The 25129-nt window shown below is 40.7% G+C and overlaps 1 protein-coding gene across 6 annotated transcripts in view; it reads right to left on the minus strand.

Annotated features, from left to right (window-relative positions):
* The window catches only part of GRIK1 (glutamate ionotropic receptor kainate type subunit 1), a 168549-nt gene that overhangs the window by 9315 nt on the left and 134105 nt on the right, over positions 1-25129 (minus strand). For 3 of the 6 annotated variants that reach the window (XM_062622170.1, XM_062622168.1, XM_062622169.1), the window contains exons 9-15: positions 22666-22779; positions 21305-21508; positions 20492-20715; positions 15172-15290; positions 10811-11028; positions 5480-5705; positions 908-1158 (exon numbers count right to left, since the gene is read on the minus strand). In XM_062622170.1, the coding sequence (XP_062478154.1) occupies positions 908-1158; positions 5480-5705; positions 10811-11028; positions 15172-15290; positions 20492-20715; positions 21305-21508; positions 22666-22779 (1356 nt within the window). Of the gene's footprint in view, positions 1-907; positions 1159-5479; positions 5706-10810; positions 11029-11869; positions 14626-15171; positions 15291-20491; positions 20716-21304; positions 21509-22665; positions 22780-25129 lie in introns of those variants that run through there. The other 3 variants (XM_062622171.1, XR_009965516.1, XM_062622172.1) reach the window with 3 other exon arrangements.

Consider the following 25129-nt stretch of genomic DNA (forward strand, 5'->3'; position numbering starts at 1 on the left):
CGAACCTACCTCTGGGTGGCTGCACTTGCAGTGCAACATGACCCTCATCCCTACAGTAAGTCCTGTTGAAGTGAAGAGGATCAGGGCAGTGATAGCAGTTGAGCCAAACAGGGCCACATCAGGGTCCAGGACATGGCCAGAAACAAACCAGAACCAGGGAAGGCAGCCAGAGTAAGAGGGCTGGCAGACAACTTCAAGAACAGACTCATGTCTTGTTTCTTTTACAGTGGCTGGTGGTTCAGTAAATGGATGTTTACAGTCTATTTTAATGATTGATTATATCTCACAAACAGCTGTAACACCCAAGGCATGATTTATACACAGCATTTCCTCTGTTTTCCCTCTGCCCTTTTAAATTGCTCCTTATACTTCAGTGGATCTATAATCAGAATTCCTTTGGCTCCAAGATCTTACTTTTCTGTGGTATCCATCAACTTTTAGTAGGTTTCCCTGCATTGAAATGCATGGTTCAGCATAGTGTGTAAATTCCTGGCTATGAAAAAAATGCTTTCTAGAGCAAGAGAAAAACTACACTTGGGGGTTTAGAAGTACACTCTTGTTGTTACTCAAAGGGCTGATGCTAATGCCATATGAAGAAGAAAATCCAGTTGTTTTTTATTCCCTTCCAATGTAATTTATACTTTAAGTCTTAAAGATCAAGCAGAAAATGTTTGAGAAATTAATTGCTCTTGTTCTGCACTGCCATACTAAGCAGCACTAATTGGACTGTGGGTGAGGTATGTCCCTGTTTTTATTCATCAATTATTTATCCTTAGTGTGAGAAACCATGGTGAGAGTTCAGCAATACAAAATCTGCGCTCCAGCAGAGATTTATAATGCAGTAACCTCCACATCCACAAAGCTCAGTCTCCCAGAAACTTAAGCAAGCTGGGAATGGATGACTCACCTGCTCAATATCGCTGTTTTTCCTTGATTTATATATAAATTCACCAATGGCTACAAACACTGAAAGAACAAGCCCTGCAGCGAGCACTATGAAGATGCCTCCAATATTCTCCACCCCGAGAGCACTGGCTTCTTTGCTGTCCTCCTCGGGGCAGCCGTTGCCTCGCCACCACTTTTCCTTCATCATGTGCAGCTTTCCCTCCTCCTGGAGCTGGAGGATGGCGATGGTGATCTTGTCTCTGTAAGGAGACCCTGCAAGGTGAGAGCAAGATTTGTCAGTGCTTGCTGCAGCAAAGTGAAGTCAGGGAAGGAGCAAGCTGCTGCTATATGAAGCAAAAGTGCTTCCTTATCACAAGGTTGATTATTCCAGCTGAAAGTCAGGTTTTCTTCAGCTGGAAGGGGGAAGAAGATTATCTGTTGGTGTCTGCCCTAGGGACTGGAAAGCAGAAGGCTCCTTTGGTGCGGTTATTTGAGAATTTATTATAATTTCTAGGCTCCCCTTCTGAGGTTTATTTAAGCCTTGGCTGTAGGTTTTCTTGCGAAGTAATTCCTCCATATCATGTTTGAATACTGCTTTGAGCACCCTTTGAGACTTTCCACTTTGCATCTCTTCTATTTACTTCAACATCTGCTTATTTTTCCTACTGCTTGTAAAATGAGTAGCTGTCTAAGAAAAACCCACAGTCAGATACATTCTTTTCTCATTTATATCTGCATTAGCCCACAATTCCAGCTACCTAACAGCTTATAAGAACAATGGGTGGCCAAGTCTCCTTTTCCATCACTTGCAACAATGTTGGCATTGCCAGCTGAAAATAGAAAGTATTTTATCCTTTTTCTTTTCCAGGCCAACAGTGTTGATGGGCCTGTACTGTATCTGGAAAGTAGCTGGGTCACATTGGGTGGTTCAATCTGTTCAGGTTTGCCTCTCACACACTCTGCTCTGGCTCTCCATCTTCCAAAATCTCTGCCATCTGTAAGTCCCTTCAGCCAACTTGTGCTGCTTCAGGAGCACAAGTCTGTCGCTCCTAAAAGGGGACAAAGCAGAGGTTTGCCTCTCACCTGGCTTTAGGAGCAGCACATAGTTAAAGGAAATTGCTACTGATTATCTTATATTGCCAGAAACTGAAGTTATGAACAATAACAGCAGCAATCCTGATAATAATTAGAATAGACAGGTGGAAGTTGGTTTTGGCACTGTGAGAGAGACTTGTCTTTACGTGGCAAGCATTTTATGATAGCAAGCAGGAGAGGGTTACAAGAAAGGCTGTTTGACTCTAAAGACATGTATGTACCTCCAGATCCTAACATGCTGGGATTCCTACAGTTGGAAGCATTTAGACTCTGGACTGAAATAGTGTCACCAGCCATTTGTCCTGTAGCTAACTACCATCCACCCTTTTCTCTCCTTTAGCACATTAATAAGACTGTTTTCTTAAACAGTAATTTTACCAAAAGTAATATTTTTCGGCAAATTAAAGCAGTGGCAACCCTCAATCTAATCAAGGTAAATAAACTTTTAAGGCAGAACATATGCCAGAATTTGAGTGATAGCACGGTACATATAGACTTAAGGAAAATCTCACTAGTCACCACTTTTGTGTCTTTATGCTAAATAGCCTTTGAAACCTGGCCTCACAGCTTCAGTTTTCTTTCTCAGATTGCCATGCAGGACATTATTAAAAATAATTGTACCATGAATACAAATCCCTTTCTCTGCTTTCCATTTCCTTTAGCCCACAACATTGTCTGAGGAGAATCAGCTTGAAAAACATTGCAGTTCTTTGTTTTGTTTTGCCAACACTCAGCTATTTTTCAGTGTCTCTTACTGCCAGCACTAGGACATGCTGTGACCACAGATGCCAGGAGACGTGTCAGATTATACAAATTCCATCTGGGAAGCCAGCAATCAGCAGCCACTGCCTGAGGTAGCCAGCTTTGAAAGGAAAATATGCCTGCTGTAAGTATAGATGATTTCTATGCACGCTATTAAAGAACCAAAAATAAGCCCAACAGAAAATAAAACAGAAGTGCCTTCAAAAACAGAGAAGTGAATTATTTCCACTGAAAACATCAGTTTCTCTCAGAAGAAAGAACAGAACAGTTTCTACCTTAGGAGATGTTTGTCGCCCTGATAGCTAAAGACTGTTAGATCGTAGGACTCATCTATTTTCCCTTGCCTGAAAGGACATAGCTGTTAGGTAGAGTGAAGCAGCCTCGCTCACAGTGCAGGATTTGTGGAGATATTCATTCTTTTTTGTGATGTTTATGTTGCCTGCAGGATTATCACAATTCATCTTGAGGGTAACAGGTATATTTCTGTGTGTGCTTTTAAAGTTTGTCAAGTGTGCCTGGAGTGCTGGATTGGTGATGTTTTATTGGTGAGCACTAAAACTGCACACAAATCCATCTCAACACCTCTTTGAATATTCAGCCTATCATTTACGGCCTTTGAGCTATTAACAACTTACCTCTCAGGCCAAGAAACACATCCATCTACTTTCTTAGCAGTCTCCCAAGTAACTAATAATAGCTTCAGTGTTAGAATTACTAGCATCAGCACTGGCAGGGATACTGGAATTAGTACCTGTCCTGGTGTCTATAATAATGCTGCTTTCTTAAACTGGATTCCCCCCAGGGTGACATTTTGCATAGGGCTTGCTTAGAGGTGCCTTTGCTACAGCAGTACTTCCAGAGTGCATTAAGTTCACCACCAAGCGTTGCTGCAGATTTTTCATTAGTAATAGTCTTTGCCAAGAATCTGATGAAAGCCCTCCTCTCTCTGACCCATTGGCTCTGTAATGAACATAAACGGAGATGCTTGTTGATATAACTAATTCCCCTTTTCCTAACTCAGCACAAAGAAGTAGGAAGACAGCCTGTATTTGCAGGTGTTTTACTTGCAGGAGATGCTCTGACAAAACAGTACATTTCCTAGATTTGTAGAACTTTCAAAAATTATCCTTCTTGTTTCTCTGGGAGCTGAACAGTACTGATATTCAGCTCATTCACTGGAAATCCGGGAGTGTGAGGCATATGTTTGCTGCTGAAAACCCTAGCCATGAGTTTGTGCATTCTGCTGAACGAAAAGATGCAGACACCAGTTAAGACATGCTGAAACTTTGGTGTTACAGGTCATGGACAAGGTTTGGCTTTTTTTTTTGTTTTGCTGGTTTGTTTGTTTGTTTTGCTTTTTGTTTGTTTTTTGTTTTTTTTTTTTAATACAGCTTCTGAAATCAATAGTCTTGAATGCTGTGAGAAAAACAACAGCCTCTGGGGCCCATCTGAAGGATCTCCACAGCTTCTCTTGTTTATGAAATCAATCATTTAAGAATTTAACGTGCCTAATGGCACTGAATTATTCCACAAGGCTTGGAGATATCTATTCCCATGAATTTTGCTGGTTTTCCTTAAGAAAAAAATTAAAGCACATTTATTATACAAGAAACATCTTATAAATACATTTCACAGCTGTACTGCCAATGGATGTGCTCTCTCTGAGGATTACCATCTGTTCCAATTATTCCTTCATTGTTCTTGGTTTAAATTGTGGCAGCTTTATAACTGCAATTAAACTTTTGCCGTACATTTGTCTTTATTTGGGATTTTAGCTTTGGTATCATTTTCCTCAGGGTGAGAAGGCTGTTCTAACACATCCAGTGGAAAAATAGACTTAAAATTTTAGCCGCATGACAATCTGAGGTACTCAATAGCATAAAGAATCACAGCTCACAGTGCAGTGGTGTTTCTCCCTTGTTCATATCTTGTCTACTAAGAAACCAGTGGACAAAATACTTCACCTGCTATATTCATGTAAACTGATAGTGCTTTGAATAATTTCCCTGAAGAAAATAAAATTTCATAGCCATTAACTGAGTGTGGCATGGTAAACGCAAATGTGAGCAGTGTGGAGAAGAATATTATGCAGGAAAAAGATCTGGCTGCCTCGTGCCAATTATTCACAAGAACAGACCACAAAAAACCTGACACACTTCCTAATTCTCTACACTTAGAAGATCTTGAAAAGGACACCAGATATGCTAAAAAAGGTCTACTGGAAAGATTTCACCGAGATTGGAAGTCTTAAGAAGACTCAACTTAAAATGTTGAAATCACTGATGCAGATGCAGAACTTTACAATTGCTTCTTGCTGTTCTTACGTGTTACTCAGAGGTCATCAAACGAATCAGAATTTCATCTCTTTTCATGCAGTTTTCTTGAGGGTGTATACACTGTACATAACTTTTATCCAGCCCACTTCCATTTTCCCAGAGACACTACCTGATTTCTCAAACTAAACTGAATTTCAGTAGAGCAACTTACACCTTGAGCATCACAGAGGATACCCAGTTTGCTATAAATGGGATGCTCCAGAAGGCAAGCAGGTCACTTGACCTCATTCTGCAGATGAGCAGGGCAAGAGTAGATGTTTTGCCTGAAGGGAGGCTCCTAGGGTTTCTTTTGATGTGAAAGGTTTCTAAAGGACTAGGGCATGATTCAAATGGCCATCTAAACTTCTGAAGGGGACATTGCTGGTTTTGCTCCACAACACCTGTTCTGGAAAGCATCTTACCAATAGGGGTTCCCACACCGTAGCCTTTTGAATCAATGAGCCCCCCGATCTGGGTGAGATTGCAGTTTCTCTGAGTCACATATTCTATGCTGGTTGACTCCATTAGCAGTGCATAGTCCGTTGTGAGCACACGCTGGATTCCTTCATCATTGTTCTTCACTAGCGCTGTCTGCTGCCTGCTGCTCATGAATGCCCACATCTTCTCATATGTTGATATTTTGGATTTCTAAGGAGGGAAAATGAGGGCACAGAATCACACCGGCACCCAAATTACACTTGTAAAATATTTGTCAGCCTTTTGTTGTGACCGATGCCTATAGCACATTGGAGAATTGGTAGCAGGGCTTTTCTCCTACAGCTTTTCTCTCTTGCTGTGCTTTATGCTGAGGAATCTCATTTTTCACTTCCTTTGCAGTGCCAGGAACTTCATTACTAGCACGGCTGTGAAGTGCTTTGAAGTTTTTTGGGCTAATGCTGTTACATGGATTGCAGCACCCAACCCAGCTAAATTAGTGCGTCTGGATACTGTTGCACTCAGAAGCAGCAAGCAGAAGCCACTGCTTCTGAGTGCAACAGCAATTGCCAGGGCAAATTCACTACTCCAAAAGCCTGATGATGAAGTACTGGTTCTGTTGTATTGATACCACTTGCCTAAAAGTCATGTGCATCAAGAATATAGCTTGAGAAACAAACTTAAAACAACTTCTAAGCAAACTTCTGCTTTTTGCTTTCCATTGCAGTCAGACTTAAGGACTTCATCCTCTTCCCACTGAAGCTGAGGGGGAATTTGCCAAGAGTGTGTACATGCCCCGTGTCAGTGCCCAGCTGCACGAGGAAGTGGGATGCCAGAAGCCCCAGCTGCCTGCATACAATGTTGAATATCCCTTCCTTCCTGCTCCTTTCCCTGTATGGGAGCTCACAAGGCACCCTGCAGGGTATGGCAATGGCAGTGCCAGTGCACCCTTGTGTGGACTTCTGCCTTTGTTGGAGGATATGAAAAGAAAAACTGAACCTGCTTAGGGACAGGCGGGAGCCCTGTGCCTGCAACTCTCAAGATGCGCTACCTGCAAACCAAAAACCTTTAAGTGCTCTCACAGTGCTAACAATCAAACCTGTCTCCTTGTACACTCTCAAACACCATGGAGCACACAATGTCACTTGGACCATTAGAAACTGTCAACAGAAATTATTTTGTCACAAGACAGCAAAACCAAGCATTGCTGAACTGCTCTGTGCTGCAGCCTAGCACAAGCCACACACACACAAACCAATTCTTTAATGTAAGTATGAGCTGAAGGTCCCTCACACACTTACATTTCCCCAGTTCTGGGCCAGTAGATCCTCGCTTCCTTCATGGGTCCTATCTTTGGTTTGTAGCCACCATAGCTGATTTTAGACTCGCTGTGTGGAGACCATATGTGGTCCACACCAGTGGATTGGGGATTCCCATGACAAGTTGATTTTCTGGTTCTTTTAGCTTGAAATGTTAATGTGCTTTACCTGTAAATTCAACACCTGTGAATGCCACCTAAATTCCACCTAAGTTTGGTAAGCCACGGGATACCACTAAACTTTGAAGATGGTTAAGTGGCTCTTTACTATTAGAAACCATTTTTGCTGCTCAGTTGGGAATATTGTTTTGAAATTGATGATAAGTTTATGTAGTAGATTGAATCTGATATTGAATTTACTGGAAGGATGCATTCCTTATTCAGATGAGTTTGCAAGAAAGATCTTAGCTTCTCAGTTTGCCAACTCCCGTTTTTTCAGGATAGATCATATTTCTGGCTATTGAATTCTCATTGATTTCAGTGGAAACATGTCTGCATGTCAGAAGGTAGGGGCTGGCAAGAGCTGCAACATGAGATTAAGATCTATTATCACAGAGGGGCAAGAAAGCAATGGAAGATTTATAGACATGTTGGAAACAGAGCAGGACAGCAGTCCGTGTGCGTCATGATTTGTGGATGTGAAACATCTTGCCTTCTGTTGGACTTTTCCTAAATTTGGGCATTCACGCAGATGGTGAATGCTGCCTGGGATCCTGTTGGCTCACCTGCCTAAAATCCTATCCCCTTGCTGGATCACTCCTTAATTGTCCAGGCCCTGTTTTCTGGGTATTTTCATCTGGGATCTGTGTACAGGGAGGAGACTGAGGTTTCTTCAAGGTCAGAACTACATTTCTTACTCCCAAATAATTTCAGTTGCTTTTGTTTTCATTGCCTGCAATACCTGGGTAGAAGGTATAGTCACTGCAGAAGCTTTCTAGAAAATATTGCCTCTTTAACAATATTTTTTCTGAAGACACTATTACAATAGGGATACTAATGTAGGACATTCAAAATTAGTGGAAAACCACAACTGTCAGCATACGCATTCTAAACAAGACTAATAAAAAGTGATTTAAGTTTGAACAAATGCAGAACAAACTTTCAGAAAAACAGTGGAAGTACCTTGCTTTCCTTTTATGTTTCCCAACCTATATCCCATCCAGCAGGTGCATTGGGTAATATCTTTCAGGGGCTTCCTGCTGTTATTTAAGCACAACATCTTAAACCAAAGCTCTTCAGAATTTGCTTCATGCCAAAATCTTTCTCTGCCCTTGATGTCTTCAGAAACACACTTTTGCCAAGTGTGTCTCTTATAGTCCTGAAAATCAGACCCATCCGGTCTTTCTGGTCTTTTATGCCCTGCATGGAAGGGACTTTCTTGCTCTTCTTTCCTTCATAGCAAGAAAATCCTGGAAGTGTCACAGTTCTGCTTTAAAAAAATGTTGATCTGAAAGAGTCTTCTATTTCTCTTGGCATTTCTTGGCTTAGCCCTTAGCTAAATCAAATCTTGCAACACAGGAAGCACCTGAAATAATGACCCTTCCTTAACTGCAACCCAGCCCTGCACCACACTCCTGCAGGACATTTTTACTGCTGTTGCACCTGCTTGTGCTGATTCCTACTTTCCCTGTTCCCATCACATCAGCACTCTCAGGTGGCAGGACCATCTCTACAGCACAGGCTGCCCAACCTGAAAAGCAACTTTCACCCCAGCTCAGCTCTTCTAGCCCTCGAATCGCAGGGGTACGGCTGTCAGGGGCTACTTCTGGGCACTAGGGTGCTCCTAGGGGCCATCACAGCATGGAACAGCTCAGGAGAAACTGTCCAGGTCACATTAGGACTTCACAGCTCCCCAGAAAAAGGCAGAGTTATTTCAAGTATCTTCTCTAGAACTGGTACGGCAAAGGTGTTTTTTCTTAAACTATACCATAATGCACATGCAACACGGGCACAGGAGAAACTGCTGCCCAGAAACCCTTATCCTTGCCTTCTCCTCATTCCCAGGTCTCTTACTGGTGTGTATGTGAGGGGATGCTCTTATGTCAAGAAGTATATGCCCTCACAGAGCACGCAGTATTCCTTTTGCATACATAAGTACCTATGGTATTTATTGTACAGAGGCCTACTCAGTGGTTTTTATTTATTTTTTTAAGTTTTGGACAGCATAAAGAAGTCTTAACCTTGGGAAACTCTTGAAGGGCTTCTGTAATAAAAATAACACCACCTTTTCTATAACACTATGTATGTGTCAGTGGTTTACAAGTGTGATAAATTGTGATTTTCATATATCTTTCACTATTTCACCTTCACTGTTTCAGAGAATCCATCTCCAGTCTGTAAAAAAACTAGTGTAATTTCACTTGCTTTTGTGTACACACCTATTTCAGGTACAAGTAAGCTAGCATCTATAGCATCTATAGCATACAAGTATTTAATCACCTTGTCCTTTTTTTTTTTTTTAATAAAGTTTCGCATTCTTTTAAGCCTACAAATTTTAACCGCAGGGATTAATGGTGCAAAAAAAATAAAAATCAGTGTAAAGCTGGAAGCAACTCTAGGAAATTGTTCTGAATTTCTCATGAAATTCAGGAGCTATTTCCTCTAAACATACATGGAAGCAACAAGCTCTGAAGATTTCTTTCTGATGCTGAATTTGATTTCAGAATAGCAACGGCAGTGACCGTCTTTGGGCAGTGAAGATCTCTTAGACCAAGGGAGCTTCCCAGAGTCCTTCAAAAGGTGGCACGGCTGCTTTCCCCTGCAGTTTCCAGGAATATCTTCAGATGGGTTTCCCAGCATATCTTAATGGAAATTTCAGCTCATCATTTGAAGAACTGACTATAATGAGACCCTGAAAGATACTGTAGTTTGTGTGCTTCTTTCAGCATGGAAACGTTTCTATTCAGCCACAGGAGAGCCATTATAAGGGCAGTTCATCCCTGACAGCTCCAGCAGGGACAGCCTACCATCAGATCTATAACATTACTGGGACGTCCTTGATGAGCATTATTGGTTTTGAGACGTGACCCAAATATCCTAGCCAAGATCCTTCCTATGTGTAAGCATTTTGCCTCATGTAGAAGCGTATGGGCTTATGGTTAAAGTGCGGCAGGGGGCTTGGGCTGGAGCAGCAGAGGAGAGGGGTCATGTACGGCACAGGTATTGTTTTGCCCCACATGCTGCTTCCCCACTGTGTTTCATCCTCTTCAAAGGCACCTCATATTTGACTATCTATAAACACTGTTCTTAGATACTATGGTGAAAAGGTTGATATCCAGTTCATTCAGTGTTTAACTTCCCTGCTGAGACTACTGATGAAGCTGCTAATTAATTCTACTTGTAACAGGATTTTTGCACGTGTATCCTGTATTTATAGCTTGTTTGCTTTCACACTGACATTTTAGGAGATTAATCCATTTTGTATGTAATTAATACTAATATGGAAAAAAAATGCAGTTATCTACAAAGCAATTAGCCACAGAAAATGATATTCTACTTACAGATGTGTTCATGTGCATGTAGCCTGTATATTAATAATCTGTGTGGTATTGACCATGGACCATTTTTAAAAAGGGACAAACTTGCATTTTACTGCATTTTATTGTATTATTGCCATGCAATAATACTGCCTGAGGTGCAAATGTGACCTTCAGAAGTGATCTTGGCCAAGTGGCTGCAAGAACCTGAGATCCCACCCTGAGAAACAACCTGGAGCAGAATGTCTCCAGGTCTTTGCCTCCATTCCCTTCAGGTCCTCCCAACAAAGACATGGGTTCACCCCTCACAACAGTACAGCACTGGATTGTTTCTCCATATGTCTTGGGGGAAAATCTCCCATCTTTTACATAAATATTGCCGAAGGATCCTCTATGGATTTGGGCAAATGATGTATTTACCTATGATGCTAATTCTTTCAAATGTTGTGATTCCACCTCACCATTTTATTGCTGGAGGGCCATGAGTCAGTCCAACCATACAGAGCTGGCTGATGCCATCTTACCTTGAAGAAGGTCATGGTGGATCCATCTCTGACGGCCCCGTACTCTATCTTGGTTTGCTTTGCCAAATCATCTGCTGAATCAATGGGGGATTCCATCCTCTCCACAGTCAGGAAGGCAGCCAGGTTGGCAGTATAGGATGAGATTATGATTAAGGTGAAAAACCACCATATTCCTCCAACTATTCTGGTAGAAAGAGCTTTGGGCATCAGCTCTGATCCTGTTACAATATCATCAAAACAATCGTATTAAAATGATGCTGAAAGATGCCTTTCCTGATACCACAGACTGGTTTTAGGCACAGAATGCTGTTATGAGTTGTAGTATGATAAAATGATTTAAACAGTAATCTCACAGATGCACAGCTCACATTTATAATGGTAACACACTGTGAAGAGGATGTATGCCATGATATATGACAAATGGAATTATCCTCGGGTCTAAGCCCCATTCCATTTCTGAGCTAATGCTCATTGTGATATTAACCTCTTACATCCCCAGCAAGCTATACTAGTATTTTTGTCCATTTTCTGAATCTTTGCCAGTATACTGTGATCAGTTTTTTGACCAGAGATCTTTAGTAGAATGCTGTTCTTTTCAATGCTTGTTCTAGTTACAAATTACCTGGCAGAACTACCTTATAAGAGAAACCTGCCCTGGGCACCCTATTGACATGCCTAAGCAGAACCAGGGCAGTCAACACAGTTCCACTGAACTTACTGGCCTGTACGAACCTGAGAGAAAATCCCATAACACATCTTATTATAAATGTGTGGTTTACATCTGAAAATTCAGAGGGTGAATGGATGTGTCCTTTGGATTTACAGGGCAATGCAAAGTTTCATCCAGTGTATTTAACACTCATTATTGCTGAAAGGGTTTTAGCAGATCTTGCACTCACCAACAAAAGCGAAAATACTCTGCTATTGTCATAGAACCCTACAGAAAAGTACCCGTGGAAGTTAATTACACTGAATTGGCTTCTAAACAGCTCAGGTAAACTGTATTTAAGCCACACAGGTACTTTTATTTCTAAGCATTCTGATGCAAGTTTTATGTTGTTTTTCTTTTTACAGGCATCACTGCTGAACTTAGCTCATTGGGATTCAAGGATCTGGTTCAGTAAGGCACTTACACAGTCACTTGAATACTTTTGATTTAAAAAGTAAGCCTTTGCATAATTATTTTGTTAATGAAGGATGGACTTAAGAAAGAACTTAAGTGCCTGTGAATAGAGATCTCAGCATGTAAATCCTTTGCTGTGACAAACATATTTCTATTACTGGAAAAACATGTTGACATATTATCTCTTCCCAGCTATTTAATGATTTCTGTAAGAAATTTAAACATGTTACTGAGAATATTTTCGGACTTTGAAAAATTCTGAATGTGACTTTTGGGGCAAAGACCAAAAGAGTTAAAACTTTCTGAACAATTACAAACAGATTTAACTTAGCTTTGTACACTTATAGGCATGTCTCTTAAAGGTCAAAGCTAAGCATAGCCCAAGGGTTTGAGTAGGTTGACAGAATTGCCAAATTATGAGAGCAGATGCTCTGCCTGTGCAGCCCTCTGCAGCCCTGGTGCTGGACAGATTTCAAATTAAGCAGCAGTCTAAAAGCAAAATTCACTTGAAATTTTTTGAGTCCAAATATATTTGTTTCAAGAGCTGTAGCTCTATATGGGTTTATGTTTGTGGTCTCTTGTACTTTCTTGCTTTTCAGGTTATATTTTTTTAAGTACAATGAAATCTTTATTGTATTGTTGATCTCAGGAGAAGAGCATTTATTTCTAAGCTGAGGTTGACCTGCAAAAGCTGGCTTCTATGAGTGCTGATTCAAGTCATCCTGAAGGTATTATTTCTGTCAAGCTTAGACAGCTATATAAATATAATTTCTACACTTGGACCCTGATGCAATACCTAGCTCTGACATATAGATCCCAATAATGAATAATAGCCAGATACCTTGCAGATACCTCAACAAGCAATCATGAAATCTGCCAGTGCAGCCTTCTGGCAGCAGAAGAGAGTAGGCAAGAAGCCCTATGTGCTGAATTTTTTTGGGTGAGATGCCAAATCTCCTGTGATTTCCTCTAGCAAAAAGTTGTGTGTGAAAAATCAGCAGAATACATTCAGTACAATTAAGCTCAAAATGCCACGGCCTATTAATTATGCAGTGAGCTACCGTTTTTCTTTAGTGAGGTGCTGAGCACACTTTGCTCCCAGCTGAACCAAGCATGCCCAGCATCTCTTTTGATCACTCCAACACTTACTTCAGTGTTTGCATTTCTGAGGGCATTGATTCCAACAAAAAAGCGTTAATATATGCTCCATGCTCACCAACTTCACCCTATGCACTCTCCTCAACCAGATACTCCTAGTCTGACCCACTGCCTGGCTGAACTGGGGCTCTGACGGATAGCTTTCCTTTCTGAAAGTGATAGTTTGTCTGAATGAATTGGATGAAATGTGCCCTGTTTGGATGCTTTCAGAGTATGCATAACACATCTGAGACTTGCAGGGGAAAAACAGGGGAAGTAACATCTAAATAAAAACGTTGCTAGCAAGACTCGGGGTCAGAGACAATACTTGCTGAAGTCTCTCTAGTGCCTTTTAATGGCAGACATGACAGCCAATCCTGATCCAGACTTTGCTCACGCTCTGTAGAAAAGAGAAAGTCTGATCATCACATTTTAAAATTTAATAACAAGTGGCTTCCAATCAAGCACAACAAGCAGCTGCTGCCAACAAGAAAGAACATAACGCTAGATGCAGAGTCACAACCATTCACATCATGTTCAAACTCTTCACATTAACGATGATGCACTTACAATCACACGCACCACAAGTTTGTACATGGAAACATTTGTGTTGCCTTACAAATGTTTTTTTCTTTCTTTCTTTGTTTTTCTTTCTTTCTTTCTTTCTTTGTTTCTTTCTTTTGCTTTGTTTTTAATCTTCTTGAAAGACAAGCAGAGTCTGGTTGGGGCTGACTGTCATGTACCCAAGGTAGTGGTAACGAGCAGACACTGCATCCCACAGTTTGCTGTGGATGATGGTAAACTCCAAAAAAGGCAGTACACCAAAACACAAAATCCTGGGGCACTTTCACACACAGGGCAATCACAGTTATATACACACACCTGCCTGATACTGTAAAACCTCAGCCTGTGTTTTACTCATAAGTTGGAAAGAAAATAAAAGAATAAAGCATCCAACCTCTTCAAAGTAATTTCTATGATAAAGCTCCTGTCAATACATTAGTGCACCAATAAAAGCAAGTGCATCTTAGATAAAATACAAACTTTATTCTCTACCATGCTTATGAAAAAATCCTCCTCTTGTTTTTTTCACTGCTACTCAGGTCTGTTAAAGAGGGAAGAATAAACTGTACCTGGATGAATGCAGAGATGGTTTTATATTCCTTACTTAAACGTTTAGGGATTTAATACCAAGGTACTGCTGGGCTATCCTCTGAATTGCCTTTTTGCTTGTTGTTGCAGGGTGGGAGGTTTTTGGTCAGCTTTGATTCAACTTGAAATGTTTGACAGAAAATATCTGCATTCTTTTCAGTGGACCTCAGTTTTTGTGAATAGTGATTTAATTGGAAATCTTAGAACATATATGCCATAACCAAATGCATTTAGTACACATATCTGTTTGACTTCCCATATGGAGTAAGCTTCACTGCCCTTCCTTGTCAACTGAGTTAAGTGTCAGCTGTTTCCAAAATCATCATCAACTGGTGGAACTTGTGACTGGGTAAAGTTAATGCTTCTAAGGTTGGATGCATTTACAGAAGGATGGGACCCATACCTGCAGAAAAGCCATAAAAAAAAAGGTTTGGTTTTGTTTTTAAACAAAGTGTTTGACAAGTGTCAACAAACTTAACAACCCTTCTGAAGAAAGAGCATGTTTTTTTGTTGTTGTTGTTCAGCAATTATAACTGTTTTTCTAGGGTAGCTAAGGCTGTTACCGTTTCCATTGGGATGGAGCCCAACACCTTCCTATTTCCAAACCTCTTATACCAATAAACCCAACTTCAGCATGAAGCACTTCATAGCTCTCTTGCGATTATTTTACGTTTTGGCCCCAGAAACTCCCATGTGACCCTGTCTGCTTCTCTTTCTCTCGGATGCTTCCCCTCCTTCCTTCTGCTTCAGCCCTACTCTGGGTTTCATAGGTTCCCTTCCTCTGCCTGCTCCCGGTTGCAGTGGCACGTCGTTTTCTTCCTTTGTTCTGTTAGTTTCTGAGATCAGGTTTTACAGTATGAGCTGTATTTACAGAGGGTGGAGTTTACCAGCACAGAAGCCCTTGAGCAGACTGTGGGATGTGTGCGATAACGAAGTGTAACCGGTGTACCTTGCTGCATGAGAGCTCCAACTCCAAACCAGAAACTATTTAGTAAAGTAAAATTGTTTTCCACCACATCTGAGTCTGGGTTGCACGGGTGGGGGTTATACCATTCATATGGTGTAAACCTGTGGCAGTTAACAGAAACAATCCGTAAACATCAAATAGAGTACATACAGTGGCAGCAAACCTGCTGAACAACACACAAAGTGAGGAGGCTAATGAAGGAAGCAAGGAAAAAAAAACCTCAGCTGAAAGGCTGTCTGCCCAATGTCCTGCAGCTGCCTTGTGCAAGCCGTGGAGCAGCATTGCAATGCCAAGAGCTGTTTTTACAGTCCCAGATCTAGCAAAAGGTTACTCCCTTACTCCTCCCACTCTTGGCTTTAGAGTCCTCAAGGGTGAGGCTGCTGCAACACCCCACAGCTTCCCTGCCTGCACTGCTGACAGACAGACATTCACAGGAGCAGGGAAAAACTCGAAGTCATGTAGCTGCTCTTTGGAATAGAATTCAGAAAATAATGGAGGAGTAAAAGCCCTCTAAAAGCAACCATCATTTGCTGTCTGCAACTGACATGCTTGATGCTGAATGTGCTCTCCCTGCACAAGGCTGTTATGGCAGCGAAAGAAAAGATTGCCAGTCGTTCAAAGGTGTTTGGGAGCAACTGCAGTGCCTGAAAGCCATAGGGCCATGTTGTCAGTGTTTCTGAGAGAAAATTATGTGGAGGATTGCCTTAATGGAAGAGTTCTGCTCTATTCCCCACATACCATCCTGCAACTGCAAACTGTGCCCCTTCTGCTCCACACAACACTTGGCAGAGCTACATTAAGGACCATTTCTCCCCAAGGTGCCTTGCCTGCTGTTGCTTCCCACTGTTGTGTGGCTTGCATTCTTCCTCATGAAGTTTATGAATATAGCTTTAATTGGCAATGCCAGGCCAATATATTTTAATTACTGCTTCAACAATATAATTAAGCATTGAATTTACGCACGGTTGCAAGCAGAGTGCCTTGCTTAGCCGAAGTAATGAACTCCGATTATAATGAACCCACTAATTGAAACAGTATGTAGCTAAGGATGTCATTAGCTGCACAATATTACCATTTCTAGTACAACAGTATTCAAATCATAAAAAAGGACAGTTTTCAGGTGCAAGATACAACAGTTCTGCGTGCAATCACCAAGTTATATGGTTTAAATTTGTGCTCGAATAATGCAAGCAACTGCTGTGTAGTAACAAAATTGTTCCCAACTCAGTTCATGCACACACAGGGAAACACATCCTTAACAAGAGACCCAAAATTAAGACCTGTAGGTTGCCTGAGCTGCCAACTGCCATAAAAGTGAAGAGGTCCCATGATGAGCATTCACTCACAGGATCCCAGAGTGTTAACACAGGACAGTAAGAAGATGTACAAATAACTCTGCCTGACATAACTGGAAAGTCTAAGGCTGGGATCTTGCATTGTTTGAGACAGCCACCACATTCAGCAGGTTGGATGCACACATCTCCATCACCAAAAGAGCAAAACATCCATTGCTAGAAATTGGCAGTGAAATTTTGGCAGAAAAACTATTTCTGCCAGACTGGAAAGATTTTTATAGCTCTGGGTATGTATTTTAATGTGCTACTAAGGTATATATTTATTTTTCTCTTTGAAACGAAAGCCAGTTTTCTTCCTGTGTTTCCATTGATTTGCTGAGCTCTGAGAAGATCCTGGCTTACAATTCATCTCTATTTCACTGCTCAGGCCTTCTGTTTTCCTGGCCATTTCTCCTCTTTTCAGCCTTCAGCAGCAGCTGTGCTGAGGCTCCTGATAGAGCTGAGATGCTCAGTCACCTAAGCACCTTTTTATATAGGCTCTGTGTGACATTATTCACCACTGGTGGTTACCTCAGCAACCTAGCTCTAGCATCATTGACATCAACAGCATAGTTGATACGGCATTAGCAGTAAAGGGAAGTTTTGGCAGAAAATACTTTGTTCATTCACTCCCAGTGTATTTAGTAAACAGAGCTTTGTCAGTCTGTAATCCTTCACAGTGATAAAAACTTCAGTGCTTGAGTTTAAAAATTATTATAACAATGACAGTGCTACATAAGGCTCAAAGACGAATAAGAAATTATTCAGCTGCTGAAAAGTCTGAAGAAATAATAGGAAGATTATCCCAGTCTATGAAAATTATTCCTGAGTATTTGTCTTCCATGAACTGATGTCAAAATGCTGTTAACTCTTTAAGTTACTGTGGCAGTGTCAGAAAGTGGACGCTTCTTGAGGTTCTCAATGCCTTTATAACAATATTTGCTGAAATACTTGGCAAATGTTACAGTAATCTTGATATATCTAGAGCAGGTCTAGACGCGGACTATAAGAATAGCTTAGCTTCTTAGAATAAATCAAAATTTATAAAGTGTAAAGTAAATTAGGATGACATGTGGACACAATTTTGTGTACTTCAGCTTATGTAGTTGCAATCTAATTAGATACTGCTTTTAGGCATCAGTTCAAAAAAAGCATGTGTCAGAAAATAACAGAACATTCATAAAATTATGTTAACTGTTTTGCTGAACTAGTACATTCTTTTCCTCTTTTCCTAAAATAGGTGGATTATGAGAATGATACGCAAACTTGATATACTGAAGTTGTTACAAGTCACATTTTGTGCTGCATGTTATGAATGTGTGTGGTTCTAAACCTTGAATGACATATAAGTTTTTTAGCTAATTTTAGCCACATTTGTTAAATAGGTAAAGGCATTAGAGGTTATTATGCTCCTGCAAGTGTTGTGAAACATTCCAGTAGTAGCCCCACTAGGAGAGAAGCTGCAGGATGAGCTCAGAACTTGTTATGAGTTAATCCACATGGGAAAAATCACCTATAAATCCTTCAGCTGCACAGAAAGCAAACAGACAGACAAACTTCAATTGGCTATCACAGTCCGCCATGAGACACAAATCTGTAGGGAAATCTGGCTTCATTAGTTACACTGGTCCTGGAATCACTGCTTTTTAGAAAGATTTCAGAAACAAAACAAAACACAGTTACACAGGGCAAACCTATAGATTTACCCAAAGGCTTCACTGGGATTTATAGCAATATTTAACAGCCAAGAAAGAAAAGCAAACAGGTTTCACAGCTGATGACTTGTAAGCACTGTGCGTTTCCCTTTGGTTTGCTCCTGGCCATGTGTCTATGCGTAGGCAGCTCTGGAGCAGGCAGAGCACCCTGATGCATATTATTCCTTCAAAGTTGCTGCTGTTATTTTAAAAAATAGAAGCACTGAGGGTAACTCATGCTTTGTTTTCCCTTCTGCCTGTCCTGAGGTGGAGGGGACGAAGGGATGTTTTTAGTCTTGGCACACAACTGCAGAAAAGTCAGTCTGTTACAGTCGAGCAGATTTAATATTAGTCATGAATGAGATCATGATTTGCTTACAGTAAGAGTTATTATTTATGGTACAGTGAGCCACTGCAAGAGCTTGTGGGAAGTCATGACTAATTGTATACCGTTCCACAGCTGCCAGGGATGGATGAACTCTTTCTTTCACCTAGGGCCAACACTAATAACTTAACCCATGACCTCTCCTCCTCTAATTCTCTCCTTCTTCTTCACATTTCCATCAATTTAAAGCAAAAAGCAAATTCCACAAATTTCTATGCTTTGGTACCAGTATAGAAACAATCAAACAACCAAAGGATTCACACAGATCGTCCACCTGGAACAAGTGTTGTTCAATGGACCACAGAGAAATGCATGGCTGAGGCTGGTCACTCTCAGCAGAACTGCCTGTGTGACTCAAGTGTTTGCAGGACTGTGTCTTTTGACTAAAATAAAACAAGTGAACTGGAGGAAAAGCAGTAAGAGCTTAATTTGACCTGGTTCACACAGAAGTGAAAGTCAGGAACAACATGTTATCAGAATCGATGATTCAGATTACAATTATTTTATGACCTTTGAATTAGGTATATGTATATATACATTGGAATATATACATTAATGAAGACTTCTTAAAGATGAATGCCATCAGTTGCAATAAAAACTGCAGCATTCCTGTTGCTATTACAGTGATGTGAATGTGTGGGCTTCCAATGACACCTCACTTTGGTTCTTCTATTTCATAATATAAATGTTTTCTCAGGCTATTTTCCATATAGTTTATTAATATAGAATATATTCTTGTACATACAAAACAACACATAATAGAAGTGGGGATAGGGTTAATTAGGGATCCTCAGTAAAACAAAGCAAAACATGAATCTCTATGAGGCACTAATAAAAATATGTTTTAAATCATAAAAATGGAAAAATGAAGGATAGAATGAGATTAAATAGAGTTGGAAATGAAATTCCAAGGCCACTAGCTGAAGAAAAGGACAATAAATATGCCAGTTTGGAGTCCAGGTTTATTCAGGACTATAGAAAAATGTATGCCTCAAATGACCAGTTTCCTCTGACAAGTTTCTAAGTTCATTTTCTTTCACACCTGGTTTGCTCTTGTTCAAAGCTCTAGAGCAAATGACTGATTGTGGTCCATGGTCTCTAAGGCCATAAGTAGCTTATATCCAGTTTTCGAAACCATATCAGCTGTCTAGAGTTTTTAAGCTAATGATAAGGCTTAAAAGTACCCTGAGTACATAGAGTACACTGCTGGCCCTCTGGAGCTGTGAGTGTTGTCCACTTGTTCAGAAACTTTGTGGCATACCTGCCTTTGAGGACTTTATAAGCTTTATATTCATTTGGAAAAGTGGTGTGTATGGGCTTATTTCCTTCTGGTTTTGAATAAGGACATCACTGGAGGCCTGCCATTGACAGACAGGGTGCACCTCAGGACAATGCTGGGAGAGAGTTTCAGGTATACTTCACCTTACAGATTGTCCCCTCAGGTTCCCTGTCACATTATCTCATATTTTCAAGGGGAAATTAGCTGAGCTAATTGGCATCCTTCAGCAAAAATATATTCACATCCTCTTTCTTACCTTTTAACTGTGTGCACTGTTAGTGGAAAAGAGAAGTGCTTATATGTACATAATACAAAATGCTTTTCAACATGAAGTCTGCTGAGGTGTTGCGTACTGACAAAGAGAAGCTGACACATTTCATCGGATATTTCTCTCCATTCAGCCCTTAAGGAAAGTAAAATCTCATCACATTGCAATATATAAAGGTGATAGCAGAAAGAATACCAAGGGACTTCTAGAATGTTATGGTTTAGGATGGGATAAATCCCTTAGGATACTATTATGCTATATCTGTTCTGCAGAGCCCATGCATCACCTATGGGAGGAGAGGTACTTAATGTGGATACACCTAAAACTAAGTCTTTGGCTTACCTTGCAATGACAAAGAGGACACAGCTGACTCCAAGGCAGGCTAGGAGAACATACATCCAAATATCAGGAGAAAGAGGGTTTAAAAAGGAGAAAACTCCAGGGTTTGTCCCATTGGGCTTCCGGTACAAGATACTGATTCCCAGTGTCATGAAGGGCTTGGAAAAATCAATTACTTTCTCTCTTACATAGGTAATAGTGAGAGGAGCAACGGCCAGATCAGCTTTCTGAAATCACAAATGGGAAAATACTCATTCTTTTTCATGTTCAGCAAATGCAATAATAACCCTACTTTTCCCCCCCCAAGTATTAAAAACTAAACTAAATTTTACTATAAATTTAACATTGCTAGGGTATTATTTGGTACATGATATTCTGTTTCCTCTTTTTGCAGGCAGAGGGACATTTGTGACTTTCATGTCACTAAGACAGGTATGACCAGGGACATGAAGCTTGGTCCTGTGCAACAGGGAAGACTGTGATCAAGGACTGCCAGAGCATCTGGGTAGGGACTATATCCACAGATCAGAGGCAGCCACTGGGCAGAGGGGATCTGGAAGCTCAGTCTTTGCAGCTCGAATTTGTAGCTGAAGGGTGGCAAGACCCATGCTAGTGCCCACTGCCCCACTGGAGATGTTCTCCCACACACCTGCAAACTGTTGGTACAGATGTACTAATGTGACTTCCTACTCTGACAGGTGGCCATAAAGAAAGAGTAATGGCTCTAAAACTAAAGCAAACATGTTTGGGCTGGGCTTATATAAAACACAACAGGTATTTTAAAAGAAGAATAAAGAGAGAAGGATTCAATCTTACATGATCTATGAGTTCTTTGACCATCCCATTCCACTCTCCTTTGTCATTCTGAGCTCCATATTTACCATCAGAAACTAGTTTGACCTCATAGATGAAGCCTAAAATATTTGACAGCTCTTTTAGTAAGTCCAGGCAATAACCCTCAAATCTGTCATTTCCATACAAGGGCTTGTCAGACTTCTTATACATAACATAGGGATCTTCCTATAGAAAAAGAGAGTAGACATGTAGCAATAGAAATTAGGTTTGTTTCAGATTATACCGGTTTCTCTAAATTATCCTAATATTTCATAATAAATTAGATGCAAACCAGTAATTTACTGTGTCCATTAAAAGCTGTTTTAGGTGTGTTAACAAATTGACTGAATCAGTTAATGATAAGCATAAGGCCCCTAATTTTCAGCAGAACAGATCATTCATAGCTCCCAGGAGCTTTAATTAAAGTAGTGCTTAGCAGCTCCAAAATCAGACCTGAGATCTGTACATTGTCTCACCCTAAGGAACAGGAAGGGATATTGAAGGAGAGAGAAGCCTAAATAACAGAAAAATAACCATAAGAGGAACCTAAAATTTTATACTTTGTGAGAAATAGATCTTTATTGGAAAAAAATGAGTTGAGCATGTATTCAGAGTGAATGGAGAATGGCATAGGTAGATTGCAAAGTACCTTGTTGCTTTTATTTTTAAAGCATTTTGGGTAGAAGACGTGGGCAAGGAGGTTTCTGCAGTTTAATGTAGCAAAAGGCCTCTGGCAATAGAAAAGGAGTGTAATGGGAGCCTTTGAGCTCTTCCCCTCCTCCTGAGGAATTAGGCAGAATAATTTAAAAAATGGCATTACTGGCCAGGCAGAAAGCACAAGGCAGAACAACTCGTGAATACCCCATTGCATATTTTCCATCTGTCATAGTAAGGACATAATCTGTTTATCTGCTGTTTGCTGTTTTCTGTAAGTCCTCATCATTTCATTTTCAGTAAAAAGGAAGGGTATATAAGCACTGAAAACAAAACTGCGTGTTAATGCTTCTGGGAAGAAAAGTATGCAGGGTTCATCTCTGAAACATTGAAATAAGCTATACAATTTTGGAAGCAGAGATTCCCAAGAGTCTTTCATTGGCAGTGGGATATTTTTGAATCAATCTTGTGGTTAGATGAATGTGTATGTCGATTGTGAGTCTAAATCAAAACAATTGCTTGAAAACAGATAGCTTAACAAAACATTGCTTAGTGCAGAGGAAAACAGCCATGGAGTGCAGGGCGGAGGTGGCAAAGGCAACCACGGAGAGCCCTGCAATCATCAGCAATACCTGCATCCTATGGCATGGCTGTAGGTGACAATGGCACCGCTACACAGTGAGACTTACCAAAATGGTGGTGACAATAAGTGTCCGGTTAGCCAAGGAATCCGTGATGTTGGTCGATCGGTCCTTGTTGCTGTCTGTCATGTTAAGGCCACTGTATGAGTTCCAAACCCCAATCTGCACACCAGAGAGAACGTAAGTGGCTGCCTGGTTATGGCGAGCCAAAACATTTCCCTAAATGCTCACCACCTAGGAAGAATGCACTGGCTCTAGCCACCACAGAAAGAGACACCAGCAGTACGAAATGCTAGAGAAGGGAAACAGCTGTAGGTCCAAGTAAGGCAGCAACATCAAATGACTGATTTAGAAAACACAGGGAACGTACCACCCTTTCAAAAGCAGGTGGGAATGAATGAGCTGTAAGAATATAAGGCATGCCAGTACAGTGGTGTATTAGCCAATTTGCTACAAAAGTGGAACATATTGGCTTTGTTTCCTCCTAAAAAATGTCAAATGTCTATTTCTATGGTATTTTTTTGTTTAAATTTTGCAAATGGTAGAGTTGAAACATATGGCAAGACCTCTCCCTTCCAACACAACAGATTAAAAGCTTGAATAAGTATGTCAAAGCAGACTGATGGATGCACTGGCCTTTTGCTTTCATTGTGCCTTCAGCAGGTTTAGCAAAGATTATTCTGTCATTTCTTTCTACTATATATGACAGAGCTACAAAGGTGATACCATTGCACACACTGACCAATATTTGTTCAGTAAATATAAAAGGCCAAAGGCAAATTCCTTTCTAGACTTGGAGGTAGTGAAGAATTCCATTATTTAATGCTCAATCTGAAGCCTCAAGGGAAAGATCTTCACGATTTCAGTGGATTTGGATATACACTTCATAAGGGCAGAAATTATAACCATGTTCATTTGTTCAGGTAAATATTTACTTAACATAAGCACAGTCTGAAAGCATATTCAGGGTTTTTTTGCATTTGGTACATTTGGATTTACATATACAGCATGGCTGAGGGCTGACATGAGAGAACTCCAGGCAAGGAGCTGGCTCAGGAAATTTGGCTGGTATTGGACATTTGTGGAGGGCACCAGAAGGATGGCTTGGGGGATTGACATTGCCTATCCACAGAGGACTTCACCACACAGCTCTGCCAGCACGTTTCAGCTCTACCCAGGAGTGATCTGCTTTCAGATCCTCCCTGCTGGGATTGCCACCAAAGCTGCCAAGTAAGTCTGAGACAAAACCCACTTATTCTCTATACTGGAGGTCTCTATCTGCTGTCAGATGCTCAGTCATTTCAGGCACAGGCTGGACTCTTTCTTTGGTTGTTAGCTGAGGCAGAGATGGCACTGCCTTTGTACCAAACCCAGCAGATTAGTATGTGCATGCTGACTGTGGATGTGGAGTAATAACAGTATCATTTCAAACAAATTTTGGGTTTGTGTCCCTGGATGCCATTGCTTTCTTCTTGCAGATTTTTTTTTGTCGTGCCATTTCTAAAAATTATTTTTTCAAGCATTTATCAGTCATTCTCTTTGTTTCCAAAACTAGATCATGTTGGGAAACTGATCTAGAAAGTACACTGGATGCTGGGCATTATGATAGTGAGTGCCAAGAATGTAGTAAATAACCAGTGTCCTTGAATTTGCACCAGGTTGGCTGAGTTAATCAGAAGCCGTTCTGCTCGTTGTTACTGACTTGATATGCTTTTATTGGCTGGCAGCAGGGAAGAGGAGAACAACCGTAAAGAGCATGGAGCAACACAGTCACAGTGCATACAAAATACACCAGGATACCACTCTAGGTCTGGGTAAAAGAATAATACCACAGGTCAACCTTGATTAGAGTGATGGAGGAGGTTGGAGGGTCACTGGAAGAATGAGGTCAAGGTAGTACATTGCTATGGTGAATCCAGGGGAGTTATTGCAGTTTAGTGACAACTTTGAGAGGTGTCATACGCCCTTCTCAGCAGGCCTGTGCTTTGAACCAATTGTAATTTGGTTTAAATCAATTCAGCGTAACACAAAATGCCAAGAGTCAAAAGTGAGATTGGTCCAACAGCGTTCTGCATGTCAGGTAGGATGATCTATTCACCAGTAATGAGGGAAATGGCAGCCTTAGCCTTATTCACTGAAGATTAAAACAAGGTTATTAAGTATGTGCTTTATAAGAACACACAAAGAGTACTATAGGTTGTTTTACACTGGTCTACTCTGTAGCATTAAAATCCCTTCCAAAACAACACCAAACCAAAATCTTTTTTAACTGTGTATATAGGAGGGGTGGGAAATCATGAGATCTGTGTGAAATACGTACAAAATATAATTCTAAGGATTATAAGAAATTTTTATCTTGTGACTGCAGAACACTTTAAGCATGATTAATGTGGTTGTTATCTTCTTACAGAATGGCAATTGTGGGTTGTACCTCCAGCGGGGAGCAGCACATGGAGCTTGTCTCTGACTCCCACTTTGGTGCCTTTTCCACAAGGCAGAGGAACCTCACATT

The sequence above is a fragment of the Pezoporus occidentalis genome, unplaced genomic scaffold (assembly GCF_034315485.1).
Source record: "Pezoporus occidentalis ecotype Australia unplaced genomic scaffold, CSIRO_AGI_Poc_V1 ctg24, whole genome shotgun sequence".
In the NCBI taxonomy this organism is placed as follows: Eukaryota; Metazoa; Chordata; class Aves; order Psittaciformes; family Psittacidae; genus Pezoporus; species Pezoporus occidentalis.